Below are 17019 nucleotides of genomic sequence, written 5' to 3'. Positions count from 1 at the left end.
TAACGAAACTGACTCGTTTTGACTTCCTAGCAGAGAATTTTCTTTACGTGTCGCATCAGAGCTTCCACGGTTACCATTCACACATACGCCCAGACAGGCAGCACTACTAGATACTACAAGCTCATGCTGCTCTGCTATTGGCTCATCGCTATCGAAAGGCTTTGTGTCAGAGTCGGCTTAAAAAGTAGAGACACGTATTGAAACCACCAGACAGGGAGAGAGAGAGAGAGAGAATCAAGTGTGTCAGACCGGGAGCAGCACGCTGTTTGACAGAAGCCGGGTATTGTTTTCTAAGGCGTGTTGAGTGTTCGAGTATTTTCATATTTAGGGATGTGTAGTCAGCAGTTGTTCATATTTCAGTCATCTGCAGCTCAGCCTTCTTTTTCACCGGTAACCAAATGAGGAAACCACTCTGTTTCCTGCTCAGCTCGCCTCAGTCGATCATCTCTGGACTCAGCATCGCGCAAAAAGAGCAAAAGGCTGCGAACACGCATCATGGTCGCCGGTGAGCTCGTGCAGGAGCATCTGCGCGCCGGTACCGGCGCACCTGACGACATCACGGTCGGCAGGCAGGAGCCAGAGGACGAGGAACGGCCAAACGAAGCGGTGCACGCGGGCGGGGCCGGGGAGACAGGCTCAAAGCACGCGCAGGAGCTGGAGGAGGACAAGGAAGCTCCGCCCGATGAAAGAGAGGTGATGCTACCCAACGGAGGAGGAGGAGGAGAAGGCGAGGAGGAGGAAGAGAAAAGGCTGGAGACCAGGGTGTACGCCCGCCGGTTCGCCGTGCTGGCCGTTTTCAGCCTGTACTCCCTCGTGAACGCCTTCCAGTGGATCCAGTACAGCATTATCACCAACGTGTTCACGCAGTACTACGGGGTGACCAACGACAAGGTGGACTGGCTCTCCATTGTCTACATGGTGGCCTACGTGCCGCTCATCTTCCCCGCCACCTGGCTGCTGGACCGAAAGGGTCTGCGCTTAACGGCCCTGCTGGGCGCCGGCCTCAACTGCGCCGGCGCCTGGCTGAAATGCGCGAGCGTGAACCCCCAGCTGTTCCCAGTCACCGTCACCGCGCAGGTCATCTGCTCCGTGGCGCAGGTGTTCATCCTCGGCCTGCCTTCCCGCGTGGCTTCGGTGTGGTTCGGACCCCGAGAGGTTTCCACTGCGTGCGCCACGGCAGTGCTCGGAAACCAGGTCAGCGCGTGCGCGTGTCACAGATTATTGATAGGTTAGGTTTGTGTGGAGTTTAGTGAGCAGACCGAGTCAGGGGGGAAGAGAGACGTGATTCTATTTTAGTGATCATTCACAGTTTTTACAGCAAATGAACAACAAATACTATAATAACAGCCAAGAATTCACTGACAATTATTGACCCCTCAAAAATTATTGTACCCACGAACGAATAGTTTAAATTCCAACATTTTCATTACTAGAAATAGAAAAATTATAAAAACTAGGGACCAGTGGAGCATACTAGGACTAATAAAACCTAAGAATAGGCCTATAGTAGATGAAAAATAATTCCTTAGCCACAGCCAACTAATGGACAATACTGTCATCACCAGATTATCAGCTCTTTATATGCTCAGTTTAGCAATAGTAATATTTGTGTAAGTAAATAACCTCTTCTTCTCTCTCTTCCTGTGCCTTTTGTTTGTAGTTGGGGACAGCCATTGGCTTCTTGTTGCCTCCTGTTTTGGTTCCTAACACCCCTGATAATGTTGAACTCACAGGTCACAACATCATGATTATGTTCTATGGTACAGCTGCCGTCTCCACAGTCCTCTTCGTCCTCGCAGTGATAGGTACACATTTAATATCACACAGTCGCACGCTGGCTTACATTATGCAAAGCAGCATACGTTGTCTTGGTACTGCCAAATGTTTCAGTTGCCAGGGAGTGGTGCTCAGACTCAGACTGTTGTGTTCTGTTGTGTACATGTGTACAGAGGCCTGCAGGTACAAAGAACACTGGCACACCTCTGCTTCCAGGTACACAGGTGTGCAAGTATGCTTTTGCGCATCTAAGGGCCAGGTTGTCTTCTTGAGACTAAGATTATTGTAAATATTCTAAAAAACACTAAGCATCCAGTTCAGGATCATGAATTGGGTTTGAGATTAAGATTCTGCATCATTCTGTAAAGTGGGGTTAACAGTAGGTGTCTTTAAATAGCTATGACACCGTATGTAAACACACAGTGTTGAAACTGCAGCTGGTTTAAAACGAGCCAATCAAGAGTTGACATATTATCAGAGTTCCATTGCAGTAATTTCAGGAACTCCTGGTTTTGGCAGGAGTTCAGTCATTTCAGACTGCTGAGGCAGCTGACTTCCTGAAACTACCTCAGACTCTATAACAAATCTCTGATTTAACTTCATATTTAAATCGAGTCAAAAATAATCTAAATAAATAGTTTATAATTCAAAATGTGGGCTGTATGTATGCAGATGTGTATTATTTACATTTGATACCACATATCAATAATTTCCTACCTTTTCTGGTTCTTGTATGCTCACAGAGGCTCTGATTGATTTTCTTCTCACATAAAAGGTCCATCACTTCATTGTTTCTGCCTTTTCCACAGTCATAAAAGACAGACCTCCTCTCCCTCCCAGTCAAGCACAGGCTGTCTTACCAGACTCCCCTCCTGAAGATTACTCTTACAAACAGTCCATCCTCAACCTGGTGAAGAATAAAGCCTTTGTCCTGCTCCTCATCACCTATGGCAAGTGTAAAACACCTGACATTTACATTGTTTGTCTTTATTTTTGGTAACATTTTGGAGACTCTTTCAGGTCAGCAGATCTAATACATTACCATTAGTCAAAACAAACCCTGGCCACACTCAGCATATTCAGCCCTGATATTTCCTACAATTATTTGATATGATATGAAGCAGGAGTCCAGTAAAGATTGCATAATACTACGATTATTACCTATGTTATCCTGACTTACGGCCTATGCTATTATCATCATGATGAATAGTAGCAACTTCTTCTCACCCACCATTATCACCTATACAGATTATCATTACAATGTCACAACCTTATCACTATAAAGTTACTCCAGATAGCAGCATTACCCATAGTACTGCTACACATGTTTTCTTTCATTTGGTATGCTTTCTTTTTATGCTAAAACTACTCCTACAACTACACCTCTGTTTCTGCATTCTTAGAAAACAGCTGACCGCTGTCTCACCTTTGATAAGCTCCATTAAACAAACACTGTGGCACCAAGGTTGAATTTCATAACCTTTTTTTGCTAGTGTGTAAATTTCAAGATGCTTGGGGTGATTTGTTCTAAAGAGAGCAGCACTGGCTTAAATAATAATAACTGGATATGCTAATGATAACTGGGATGCTCACTTCATCTTCTCTCCAGGTGATATTTGAAGAGTCATTAATAAAACATTGTCTGAAAATTACTGAGGGTATAAATCACATCCTTTATAAAGAGTATGAGTTGAAACCCTCAAGAAAAAGGTACAGGGTATCAAACTGTACCTTTTAAATAGATAGAATTTTCATAAATAGATAAAAATGTTTCAGTGCCTTTCTTAATCAAATTCTTTAATAGTAACAGGTGAAATTATAAATCAGTGCTTGTACTTGTGTGTTATTTTACATGACGTGTTTTCCTCATTTGTCCAAGACAGTTTTCCCCTAAAGGAGACAATAAAGGCTAATCTAATCTAACACACACACACACACACACACACACACACACACACACACACACACACACACTGGAAGTAATTACAATGCAGACAAACAGAGCTGTGCATTTAGTAATTTTCCATCAAATAAACATTAACTTCTAAAGTCGCAGCAATTCATTCTTGTGCTCTGTAAGTGAAATCAGTCTGAGGCCTCTGCATCAAGCACAAATTGTGCACCCTACATGAGTCCTACTGCACTGGCAAGAGGACATTGTGGGCTTTGTAGTGATGTATCCTATCTGAGAGTTAGGCTAACAGATCACATATTTTCTAAAATCATATCCGATTGTTTCTTCGATATGGGGTGCCTTAATTAAGTTTAGTAGGATTTCAGAAATATACATCAGTTTTACCCTTTTAAAACAAACCTTTTATTCAGTGTCCTTGGCACTAGACGTGGAGTAACTGATTTGCTAACTCTTGGTGTCAACCTACGTCCCTCCTTCAGGAAGCTGAGGGAAGGGTGAGGTAGAAAGGATTTTGCTCAGAATTGTAGAAGGAGAATCAGACCTATTGTAGTCAGGAGACGAGGTGGAGGAGGGTAGGGATTAGAGCAAGATGGTGAAAGTGCAGAGGAGGCTGTACAAGTTATTGCGGAGCCTGAGCAGAGAAAAAGTGACAGCACCGTTATGGGTAAGAAGCAATTTGTAACCCAGGGCTTTAAAGCTTTTTGGGATTACAATGTGTACAGACACACACACACACACACACACACATAAATGTAGAATGCATAATGAGCTAAAATTTAGCTTACATTAAAAACTTTTTTTGATTTCTATCATTAGTAATACATTTGCTAAAAGTACATTAAAGGTTGGCTCTAATGCCCTCTGGAAGGTGAGACCTCTCTTAAACGGACTGCAACAGGACTACATCAGTGCTACATCAGTAGCTGAGGAGATGTCCTGTTCTCCACTTTGTGCCAGAGAAACCAAATCCCACAACTTCAGCCTAACATACACAACACTTCATATCAGTAATAAACTTCAGGTATAGTCATTTCCTCAAAAGTTAGTATTCCCTCCTCTGAGCTTTCCTGTTTTGCTGTCTGGCCCTTCTCTACCTCGTCTTCTGACAGCACTAAGTCTGAGTCCCCTTTCATAATTCTGAGTGAAATCCTTTCTGCGTCACTCATATCACTCTGTCATGTCACACATGATCAGTGGGAGATATGACCTAACAACCCTAGTGATAATTAGGTGTGCAGAACGAAGTTTAAGCTAAAACTTCTTTGTTAAAATCATGTTTTAGTCTTCAGACATGTTACCTTCACCTAACTGTTGATGTCCATGAAATAAAAATACTTTGTACCAGGAATCCACACAAAAATGAAAACGATATCATTACATTATACCATTCTGCAGTCAAGCAAGACCAGATGTCCTTTACATAGAACTAAAAATATATATTTTTTTAATTTTACTGTCACATATTTCTTTCAACCACAATACTTATATTATATTAAAAAAATTAAATATCAAAAACTTTTTTTGGGGTCTCAGAGGTTCAATGAAAGAAGAGCTATAACATCTATTTACAGTACATCACTACTACTAATGTTACTTTTACTGTTTGGTTCTTATTTTAATGTCTGCTTTGAGTGTTTGCATTCAGAATTATACTTATTAGATATTATTTATAATTATAAACATCCAATTCTAGCTCAGTCATAATCCTCATGGATGATTTCTATTTTAAGCTAAAGGAAAACTGTGCTCACCTTTGCCTTTGCTGTCTGTCTGCAGGCATAATGACTGGCTCCTTCTACTCTGTCTCAACACTTCTCAACCAGATGATCATGACCTGCTATGAGGTAAAATCATCCATCCGTCCCAGCTGAGACTGGGCAAGATGACTCTGGAGAAGTTATGAGTATCACGGGGTCATTTTAGAAATGCCAGTTAACATAACATGCATATTTTGGGACTGGGAGTTATCCATAGCACCCGGAGGCAAACCAAAGCAGGAACAGGGAGAACAAACAGACTCCACACAGAGAGGCCCCACAGAGCATGTGAGGCAGTTAGTGCTAACCGCTGTTACACATTACAGTACAGTAATGTAGCAGACATCCATGACTACAAACACTCGTCACAATCAAGTTGATTTGATTCTGAAGAGGTTGTTATTAATAATTAACATAGTAATTGTTATTCTGAGCTCTTAGCTCATGACGATATTCACATAGTTTTGTAATTTTGATCAGGTTGGTTGGTTCTGGTGTCATTAAACTGGTCAATGGATTGCTCACTAGTTTGATATACTAATAAACATACTAATAAATCTTGTGCAAACGATCTTGTGCAAACATCAAACATTTTGATGTTTGCACAAGATCAAGCCCAATAATTCTGGAAAACCCACTGGTTTGAAATTTCCATCTTACTTATTCTAATACTTTTGATGTTAAGAAGCTCTTTCGTTTGGTAAAAGCGCTGGAAACTTGCAATCAATATGTTTACTTACTTATTGGTAAGATAACTCAGTTTTCTTATATGGCAAGATGTTAAGTAATACCACACAACCTACTAACTTTATTCATGTTTATCTGGCTTTTTTACTTAGGCTAATAACTGTGATGCATCTGTTTTTGTTTTGATGCTGTTGAGACTTCAAGAAACAAAGTAAAAGCCACCTAGAGACCAAAACTGGGGAGTCATGAATGTGAGACATAAATGCCTTTAAAAATAACCCAAACAATAACTGGTGACAGTCAACAAAGCTAAACTTCTCTCCTCCTTGCATACAAGGGTCTAATATATATACCGATTTCCAACCTCTACAACACAGAACTCAATAGACTCTTTAAGCATAAAAAACACTTAAATTACACGTAAAACCATCTGATTGCACTTTAATATCAACAGCTGCAGTTCCGTGTGTACTGTATTTTGAGCCAAAGGGCAAAGTGAAGCCTTCAGTTCACTGTTTGTCTTTGATTTGACCCTCATGTTCTTAAAGGTTATGATGAAAAGAACATGAGTGTGGACACAACGTGGGTAAAATACTGTGGTCATAGTGGAAAAGTGTTACTCTGTCAGCACATATGTGCACCAGCTGCTCCACTTCGACCACTGTAAACCATGTTTGTGTCATTTATGTTACTCTAGTGAATGTAAAATGTAGATAAAACAGGTGTTAGGAAACTGCAGAGTGGATGGAGAGGCTGAGAGGGAGAAATATACAGAGAGGTTATTGAGAAAGCAAAGAACAGAGCAACTTGTGACGGCTGCAATGAGACACGAGGTTATTGTCTGTGGCTCTGAGTTCATTAGCTGCTTTCATGCATGCCTGCATCCCACCATAACACACACACACACACACACACACACACACACACACACACACAAAGCTAAATCAACAGAGAGTCGGCTGATTCAGTCACTTTGAAAGACTCATGTCTTTCTTTCTCTGTCGCCATCAGACACTGTACACACACTGAGTGATGGAAAAGCTGATGCTCATTCAGCTGCTGCTTGTCTCAGCAATACAAACACACACACACACACACACACCCTCAACCTTACTTGACCTTTTAAAACTCTCCGTCTCTTGCCTAAACTGTTAGATGACTTTGCAGCCTTCTCCCACCAGAAGCATTTTAAACCTCTGACCCCCCTCCAATTAACAGCCACCATACTGACAAAACATGTGACTTTTTTTTAATCTCCACCTGCAACTGAGATACTGTATGCTCAGTTTAAACGGAGGCTAATGCCTTTGAATCAGCTGTCTGCACTGTGGCTCTTAGTGTAACCTTTCCTTTCCTTTCCTCTCCTCTCCTCAGAACCAGGAGTTGAATGCTGGTAGAATCGGTTTGACTTTGGTTGTTGCTGGAATGGTTGGATCTATCCTCTGTGGCCTTTGGCTGGACCGCACAAAGTTGTACAAGTAAGCGACACTTACACACTTATGTATACAAGCTATAGATATAGTTTATATTATAGGTTGGTGTCAAAAATATGACCCATCAGCCTGCAGGATGGTTTCTGGATGGCAGAATTATTAGTGTATTTTGCACCTTGCATCTTTAAGAACGGTGATCCATTAAAGGCAGAAAGACTTCCTAATAACAAAGACATTACCTTTGGTCTGCCAAAGGACACTGAAGTAAGACTGTTAAACCAAGGAGCTGTGCCAGTGTGTTTCTGAGGGATATTACAAAAGGTTGATTGATTTAAGAACAACTGAGACTTATTGCTGAAAAGTGAAAAGTGTTTTTCAGCGGTTATTATACACTGCAGTGTATAATAACCACTGCAGTGTATAATAACCGCTATGGCATGCTATGGCAGCCTCCATGGCTCACTGGACACTGCCACAGCAGCATTTGCTTGAATGATAAGATCTATTTCACATTCAACACTTTTGAATGTGTTTGAGAACAGGCTCTGAACCAATGGAGGGAGCATTTTAAGGTTGAGACAGGAAAGGCCCTCCCCAGAGAGCTGACATACCATTACTAAAATATTATTGTGAACTGTAGCAGTAAGATTCCCCTTCATGACAGCTAAGACCAGGCTGCATACTTTTGATCATATAGAGGGATATCAGAGTTGTTTCATATGTCTGACACAAAGAGTGGTAATCCCTCAGCCAGGAGGGTAGGTACAGTAAATTAAAGCGGTCAAAAACCTGCCACTTTGGACATGATTCAGTTTCTGCAATTAAAGCTCTATTTTAACGTTTTCTCATAGTTTTTGTCAGTTTGTTTTGGTCTGTGTGGGAGAAAAAACAGTTTGATATGTTGAGAAGTATGAAGGCTGTGTTTGTGCTTGGTGACCATAATCAAATGAGTACGGGGGCTCTCATGTTCACGCTGTTGCTTTTTCACAGGATCACCACACTGATCGTGTACATCCTGTCGTTTGTGGGCATGTTGGTCTTCACCTTCACTCTGGACCTCAAAAACATCCACTTGGTCTTTGTCACTGCTGGAGTCCTGGGGTAGGTCCAACTGTTCTTAGAAGCATTCAAGAAATAAATAAATAGATATATATATATTAGGGGTGCAACGATACACAAAATTCACGGTTCGGTATTTTTTCAATACAAAAGAAAATGTTCATGCCTTTTTAATTTGTCATTATTAAAATTATAAATATATATTTTAACTCAAAAGTACAGTTTTTAAATTTAATGTTGCTGAAACAACAAAATAAAAAAAGTAAATCTATCTGATCAAGAAATCACTCATCTTTGGAAACGAGAGTTTATTACAGAGAAATGGCTCTTTCCAAAATAAAAGCTATACTACACGCTTCTTCTGGGCTATAGTCTCACAGACCGTCCATATTCTCAGCAGCATATTAAACATATCAGGTCCCCATAAGGAGAATCATGTGCTAATGGCTGTCTAAATGACTCGGGTAAAGTTTGTAGCATGCGTGCTTGTTGTTAATCTCATTAAAATGATATTAATGCCATAATATTAATGCCATAAATTAATGCCAAATTCAGATATATCATATAAAAGCTGAGGACCCCATGATCAACACTTCCATTGGTAAACAGATGCACATAGCAAATGAAAATAAGAGGAAAATGCGTGGCGGGACTAAGGTTATAACTTTTCAGCAAATCTCCGTTAACAAGTTACCGCGGATCGCCCAGTGCGTGGGGCTGGACGGCGTCAACACGTTAACAAGCTAACTGCGCTAACGCACTAGTTCCCACCAATTGAGCATTGCGTGGCACATCCAACATACTGTTTTACTTTTGTCCATGACGCACTTACCATCAGGGTCATACTTCACATGAAAACCAAGATAGTTCCAGACGCCAGATCTGAATGAGGGTGGGGGAGGTTCAATTTGCCATGTTGCAACGAGCTTAGCTTCTGTCTTGCTAGCTTGCACTGCGCTCAGTGGATCTGCGCTTGACAGTGCAGCCTAGGCGGAGTAGTCGAACGCAGATCCACTGAGCTCTCAACACAGACAGCATCGTCAGAAGAAAAGTTGAAGATTTTGTATTGTTCGATACATATGCATACCGAACCGAAAGCACTGTATCGAACGGTTCAATATCGATACGAGTATTGTTGCACCCCTAATATGTATATATTATATATATATATATATATATATATATATATATATATATATATATATATGATGTGTGTGTGTGTGTGTGTATGTATGTACAGTATATTTAGTATTATAGTTATATTATCTAATAACAACAACAAACATCCCAACAGAGAACAGCCTTTAGCCTCCTTTTAAACTGAGCATACAGATCTCAGTTACAAACTGATCAGCTGCTTTTCATTTTGCAGGCTCTGTTTCTGATGATAGTACGTTAAATTAGCTTGTTTGCAGGCCACACATCTTTCAGTGTTTTTTGTTGAAACACACCCCACCCCTAGGGAGATACAGTGTTGATGTTTACATGTAAATACCAAATGAAAATACATATTCTTGCACATTATGTGGATCAGGTCATTGGATTTTGTTTTGACTCTAAACCTCGTTTCTGTGACTTCTGTGTTTCAGGTTCTTCATGACAGGTTACTTGCCACTGGGCTTTGAGTTTGGAGTGGAGATCACCTACCCTGAGTCTGAGGGAACATCATCAGGACTCCTCAATGCCTTTGCTCAGGTACTCCAGAAGCTGTGCAACACTTTCTCATACTTAAGGAGCGCCTTCTATTTACACTATGGGCCACATCTGCAGTAAGAAAACAGGATTGGAGCTCTTTCTCCAAACAGCTTTTGATTCCTCTAATAATAAAACATTTTTCTATCTGAAACATTTATTTAAAGAAGCTAAAAATTCTTTTTCATTTTATACCTTTTGGCTACAAATTTTCCACATCTTCTTATCACTTTGCCAGTGATCAGAGACTGGAATGTTTTTTAAGGATGTAATGTACTTTATTAGCAATTGTTGCTAACATGCTATGTGGGTGTTTATTTATCTTGCAGATATTTGGGATTATTTTCACTCTGATTCAGGGAAAACTGACCACAGACCATGGCCCACTGTCTGGAAATCTCTTTCTCTGTGCTTGGATCTTCCTGGGAATAATTCTTACAGGTAAGCAGTGTGTGTGTGTGTGTGTGTGTGTGGGGGGGGGGGGTTATATGGATGTCACTATGTGTTCATTAGTGCATGGTAAATGAAATATTAGATTTCTAATGTTTTACCATGTTTTGTTTTCAGCCTTAATCAAATCAGAACTGAAAAGACACAATGTGAACATGGGAGCAGACAGCAATCACCTGCAAGCGGTAAGTCCTTCCAGGAATGTTTAACCTAGATTAAACAGTTTAGCTAAACAGTAAAATAAAATATTAGTATTATAAAATTTGACCTAATAAAATTCTTTGTCTCTTGAAAGTAGAGTCTTTATCTGGAAACAAACAAATGTAAATTCATTTGTAAATTCGCATGCTTACAGAAAATAAAAATTATATTTTTATTGTAATGGCAGAAAAGTAGCAATAAGATAGTAAATGGAAACCATTCACAGGCACCTTTCAAAATATCTCTTTTACATTATGTTGTTGGCTTTCTGTGTCCTATACAACTGACTGTATTTAGTTTGAGTGTCTCTTTGTGTGATATTTTAATGTGACCTTCAGAGGTGACAGATTCTTGAACCTTTCTCTACTTTCCCTAAACATTAAGTCTCTTTTTGTTTCTGTTCTGGCATTTAGCCTTGCAAATTGTCCTCTAAGCAGACAAGGCTTTAAAACCCTATCTTTCACACATTATCTTGCTGCCAGCTGGTTGTTTCTAATGATTTTGCTTAAATCCCTTTAGACAAGCCAGGCCTTTAAATCTGTTTAAGGACTCTCCATTCAGTTGATAGACCACCTTCCCACCATCCTGCTGAGTCACAGTTGAAGCGCCCTTTAGAGACCTCAGTTTATTCAGGCTCTCCTTTGTTGCTTTTATCACATTTGAAGTTTTAAAAAAAATGGTTCACACAATCTTTTGTAGGTTATGAGGTTACCACAATTTAATAAATGCAAAAAATAAAATAAAATAGCAAAAATAATTTGTCCAACTGTTCCTTTGCTTCAGGGGTCACAAGTAATGCCCGCATGTTTTTATTGGTGCCATCTGGTGGCAGTGTTAAGAATAACGTTTTAGTAGGTGCTAAATAGAGCACAGGACTGTGCCAGCTTCAATCAGAACAGAGATTTAATCACACAAAATCTACAAATAGTAGATAATAAATTATATGAAGAGTAATGCTGGATTTGGATAAAACCCTGAATTGCCACATTTCTGAAATCCACAGCTCAGAAAATCCTAAAACCATGACGAGAAGAGATGTAAAGAAGGAAATATCTTATAGTTACAAGAGTCACAGGAGTTGTTCTTTTGTGGGTTATTTGGCAGTTACTAGAAAAAGCCCAAAAAGAGATGTGTTCATCAAGTCTGATTAATTACATTACAGTTCATTTTGATTTCTTGTTTGTGTCCCAGCTTACGACTGATTGTCCTGGAGACTGCCCTTCAGAAAAGAAATCCAATGGAGCCAAGATGGAGCCCTCAGTTAGCTTTTCTCGTGAAACCTCACTGTGACCTGCCAAGTCACCTAATCACAAACAAGTGAGACTATCTCCCTGCTCCCGTGGGAAACAAGTTGGCATCAAATACCTACAGCAGTACCTGCTTTTTGTTGCCAAAAATCTCCTCCTTAAAACTTGGAAAGTTGAAGGCGCCGGGCGTGAGCCAGGTCTAATTAAAGACAGCCAGAATCTACAGGTGATTTAGGACAGGTGTCTCATGGATGGGATTGGTTAATGTTGTAACCAAGCTGGCTGACTCCTTTCAAAGCTCCTGGAAAGATTGTTGTACACTGACATGCAGAAGACACTCCATTGCACTTTACTTTGCTGTAGGTAAAGGATGGCACTCTTAGCTGGTTAGTGAAGGAAAACTGGCTGGTAATCAGTCCCCCCCCAGTCCCAGACGACTCTGACACTGGTTCCTGTAACACTGCAAGAGAAAGTGAACAGAGCAATCCTGTTCAGTTTTATACTGCCACAGATGTCAGGCCACCATTTCCTGAGTTTACTTGAATTATTCTTTGATGCTCTACTCTAGATGTGAATCTCACTGTAAATATCTATTACATTTTTTTTACATGGCAGTAATCAAAAGGTCCTTTGACTCAGATTAACTCCTGGAATCTGTTTCAAACCTGCTTCAGCAAAGAATACAAAACATGTTTACTGTTTTCTAAAAAGCAGCATGAATTGACTGTATATAAAGGATGGATGTAGGCACTGTGACATCACCAACCCACAGTTTGAAACCTCAGCATTAGCAATTTGGAAGCTGCCACACCATGTTTCTTTTGGAGTCAGAAGTGACCATATTTAGATGAGAGGGTGGGGTGCTAGCTAGAGCTCAGCTAACCTTCGTTAGCAAACTGCATCCATAAAGTGCACAGGTCCACAAGCACTGATCATAAATAGTTCCAAGTAAAAGACTTCAAATTATGAAAATAATAACAAATATTTAAGCTTCATGGACAGCTTGGATGGGCTTTTCCACACAGACAGCCATTAAAAGTCTTTCACAAAGCATCGGCACAATGGAGACGTCAATTTAGGGAAGTTGGTTTAAAAGATTCAGTTCAATGAAATTTTATTTATACAGCGCTAAATCACAACAACAGTCGCCTCAAGGCGCTTTATATTTTGAGGTAGACCCTAAATTTATACATACAAAGCGAAACCCAACAATCATATGACCCTCTATGAGCAAGCACTTTGGCGATAGTGGGAAGGAAAAACTTGCCTCCAGCAGAACCAAGCTCAGGAGGGGCGGGGCCATCTGCTGTGGCTGGTTGGGGAGAGAGAAGGAAGACAGGGTAAAAAGCATGTTGTGGAAGCGAGCCAGAGATTAATAACTAGTATAATGACTAGTATAATGCAGAGAAGTCTATTAACACATAGCGAGTGAGAAAGGTGACTGAAGAAGAAACACTCAATGCATCATGAGAATCCCCCAGTAGCTCTATGCCTATTTTAGCATAAGTAAGGAAGGATTCAGGGTCACCTGGTCCAGTCCTAACTATATGCTTTAGCAAAAAGGAAAGTTTTAAACCTAATCTTAAAAGTAGAGATAGTGTCTGTCTCCCGAATCCAAGCTAGAGCTGGTTCCATAGTTGAGGGGCCTGGCAGAAAGTTACTTGCCTGTGTGGCACACCTGTGAAATAAAGGAACCACACCCTCACTTTAAGCCTTTAACTTTATCCAGATGGATGGGTTATAGCTAAAAAGAAACTCAGCTCTAGTTTAATTGTCATGGTGGGAGAAATTAGCTTCGCCCAACTGTTTCTTGTAAATATGTTATTTTCATGTCATTGCTGAATTTGGGCATTTCAACATGGGCGTCTCTGGGAAATGACTCGTTTTTGGAGCCAATGGCAAGTGGCCAATCAAGGAATTGCACTTCTTTGCTAGATGATGTCTAAAAATCACCATGAAGACCTCATTGTGTTTAACTGTAGTTTCTTTTTACCACAGCATTGTGTATAGATGTGTGCTGTTTTGCTGGACACATTTAAAGCTCCAGTGACATTTCATGGTGTCTCAATGCACCTAGTTGCTACGTCCCCTCCCCAAAAAAGGTTCAATAGTTAAGGAAATTAATAATCCCTGAGCATTGTACCTTCTTTCTTCTGTTTACACACAAAGATAGTGTAGGATCAAAACACTTGATCTTGATTTTGATCGCACACAGTCATATCCTAATGTGAACACATGCAGTCACAAAGAGCAAATAGTTTAGTTATCATTTGGAGGGAAGGCGAAAGCTGATGACATGGTAACTCTGCAGTAATATCGCTCAATAAAACAGATTGTGGAACTCATAAATATGTGACAAGTGGAATGTGCTGCAGTGTTTTCCAAATTTGGACCAAACAGAATGTAAAGATTTTCTGAGTTCAGCGCACAATTTTAAACACAGGCACAACTTTAGACCTTTTTCTGAAATACATGATTTCAGTTTTAACTCTATCCGTTATGCATGTCACGGCTGGTCGAGCTGCTGTTTGTGGGACGAGGAAAGCAGAGTGGACAGGAGAAGCACAAAAGTTTGACATCCGAATATTCTCAGTTTAATATTCCTACTGTATCCATAAAAGTTTTTCTTTTTCCTTTTAAAGTCTTGCGTAAACGCAGATACTTTGGTCTTAGCTGACACGTAGCCTTGTTTCATGTTTGTTTCCAAGCTCGTAAACCTTGTAAGAAACACATTTGTTTTCACTTATTTTGACCTCATAAGTCCTGGTCTATAATGTGAAATGCATGAAGTCAGACTTCGATTCTATTTTCACTTAAAAATTGTAAATTAGAATAAATAACAGACTTATTGAGTAAGTCTCATTACAAATGTACTAAATAGGATGCAACAAAGCACAACAAATCATACGCACCAGGTGGCCTCTTCAGTAGAAATGCCGCACTTATCAACCTTAGGGCTAATTTGTTATGGCTACTCCTAATACTTGATGGGTAGGAGGGCTTAAAAAATCGGGCTCACCATCATAGACTTTTAACTGTCCATTCTTTTGTTCTTTTAATTCAGCTAAGAACTGAAAAGATGTAGAAAGAGAGCGTTTGTTTTCCTCCTCTGTGCAAGATTTTTTGGTATAAACATTTATTTTTCTGCTTTCTGCTGCAATCCCACCAACTCTTCACTCCAAGAGGATTCATGTCAGTTGACAGGGTCTCTTTGTTTTTCTGGAATTTGTAAGTAAATAAATATTGATTGACAATTACATATTGATACCACAACCTCAAACATTTTACTTTTTTATACCCTTACCTTTGAGATGGTTGGGTGTTTCTCCAAACAACTGTTAAATCCTCCGTTAAACCTTTTTGTAGTTGGAAAAAAAAGATCTGGTTATACTTTTTTTTTTCTCAGAATCTTTAAAATACTTTATGTGTAAAACATTTAGGAATATTTCATGCATTTCCTGTTTTCTGGCTTCTTGTTAATCAAGATTTGTTTTTTTTGTTTTTTTTTTACTTTTTCTGACTCACTGATGTTTGTCATTTTTATAAACTACTAAAAGGTTTTATCTGGAATATAATTTGATTTTATTTATTTGCAGTCCATTTATTTTCCTGTGAGTATGTTACAGAAAACAGCACTTAACAATTACAATAATGAGGTGGTGAATAACATGGCATCGTAGTCTGAAAAGACTGTAAAAATATTCATATTTTGTCAGCCATATTTTACACTGTCTACATCCAATTTCTTCATGGAAATAAATTATGTGAAATCAGTAAAGCAGTATATGCTTCCTTTGTCTTGGGGATACTGTTTGCATTAACTGGGTCACTGGATTTAGTGGCTATTTTATATCACCATTAGAAACAGTTTTTATGCAGCAGATGTTTTTAATGCTTTTGCATGATTGACAGTTTCTGTTTTCTGACATGTAAAAATCAAGTAGTTGAGGGTAGTTTGCGACTTTTTGTTCTCCCAACCAAGTTTAATCTTTAAAGGCTAAATAGACCAAAACAAGCCGCTGCACATCGCACTGCATTGAACCCCTAGCTCACTGGTATTCTCTCAAATGGTCAGCCAAAAGTTAAAAATAAAGAAAACTGATTAAAAATTAAAAAATTTTGCAAATGTGGAGGACTATTTTTTGTCTGTGGATGCATACAAGAGATGTACATAAAACTTTTAACTGGATTTTTTCTTGTTTTGGGTCTTTGTTTTTTGAGAATTCTGTTTTGACTGAAAATAGACCAAAAATATGAATAATGTTACTTACCTGTGAAACAAGGATGTATATTGTAAATCTCAATGCCAGTTATTGTTGAATATTTTCAAAGAAATAGCACAGTAGCCGAAAGTAGCTTTTATTTTCAAAGAACTTGTTATCCGGACAAGTGAAACTTGAAATAAGAAACACCAAGAAAATATCTTGTTTTTCTTCACTGTCAATAAAAGCATTTTACTGTAACATATTTGTTCTTACAGACTTTTTCTCGACTCAATAAGTAAACTCAGAACTGAACAATCAAGCTGATCTACCTATAAGTTCATTTACCTGAAAGTGAGCTAGACTGAAAGTAACAGACAAAAAAAGTTGCATGCGAGAGAGAGACAGAGGAAAGTTGTTGTTTGAAGCTGTGGGCAGTTTGATAGTATGAGGTTGTAAGAATGTATTACGGATTATCAGAGAAAGACAAATACTTTATAAGACACTGTATAAAAATAGCATACTGAGGTAGGAGGGTTCTTCCAGGAACTGTGACACTGTTTTCCAGAGAACTGATCAGTAGGTGGTGACTTCGTACCT

General features: G+C 39.4%; 1 protein-coding gene across 1 annotated transcript; it reads left to right on the top strand.

The window, feature by feature from the left end:
* The first annotated feature begins 495 nt into the window (after positions 1–495).
* On the top strand, positions 496–16680 carry flvcr1 (FLVCR choline and heme transporter 1). Its single transcript, XM_085132367.1, has 10 exons — positions 496–1194; positions 1661–1805; positions 2586–2726; positions 5468–5535; positions 7510–7613; positions 8559–8669; positions 10217–10322; positions 10649–10760; positions 10887–10954; positions 12162–16680. Exons 1-10 carry the CDS (start codon positions 496–498, stop codon positions 12258–12260), a joined length of 1653 nt encoding a protein of 550 aa, XP_084988493.1. The 3' UTR covers positions 12261–16680.
* Positions 16681–17019: the final 339 nt, after the last annotated feature.

Source organism: Neolamprologus multifasciatus, chromosome 15 (genome assembly GCF_963576455.1).
Source record: "Neolamprologus multifasciatus chromosome 15, fNeoMul1.2, whole genome shotgun sequence".
Taxonomy (NCBI): domain Eukaryota; kingdom Metazoa; phylum Chordata; class Actinopteri; order Cichliformes; family Cichlidae; genus Neolamprologus; species Neolamprologus multifasciatus.
This window is presented reverse-complemented; position numbering and strand designations above follow the sequence as displayed.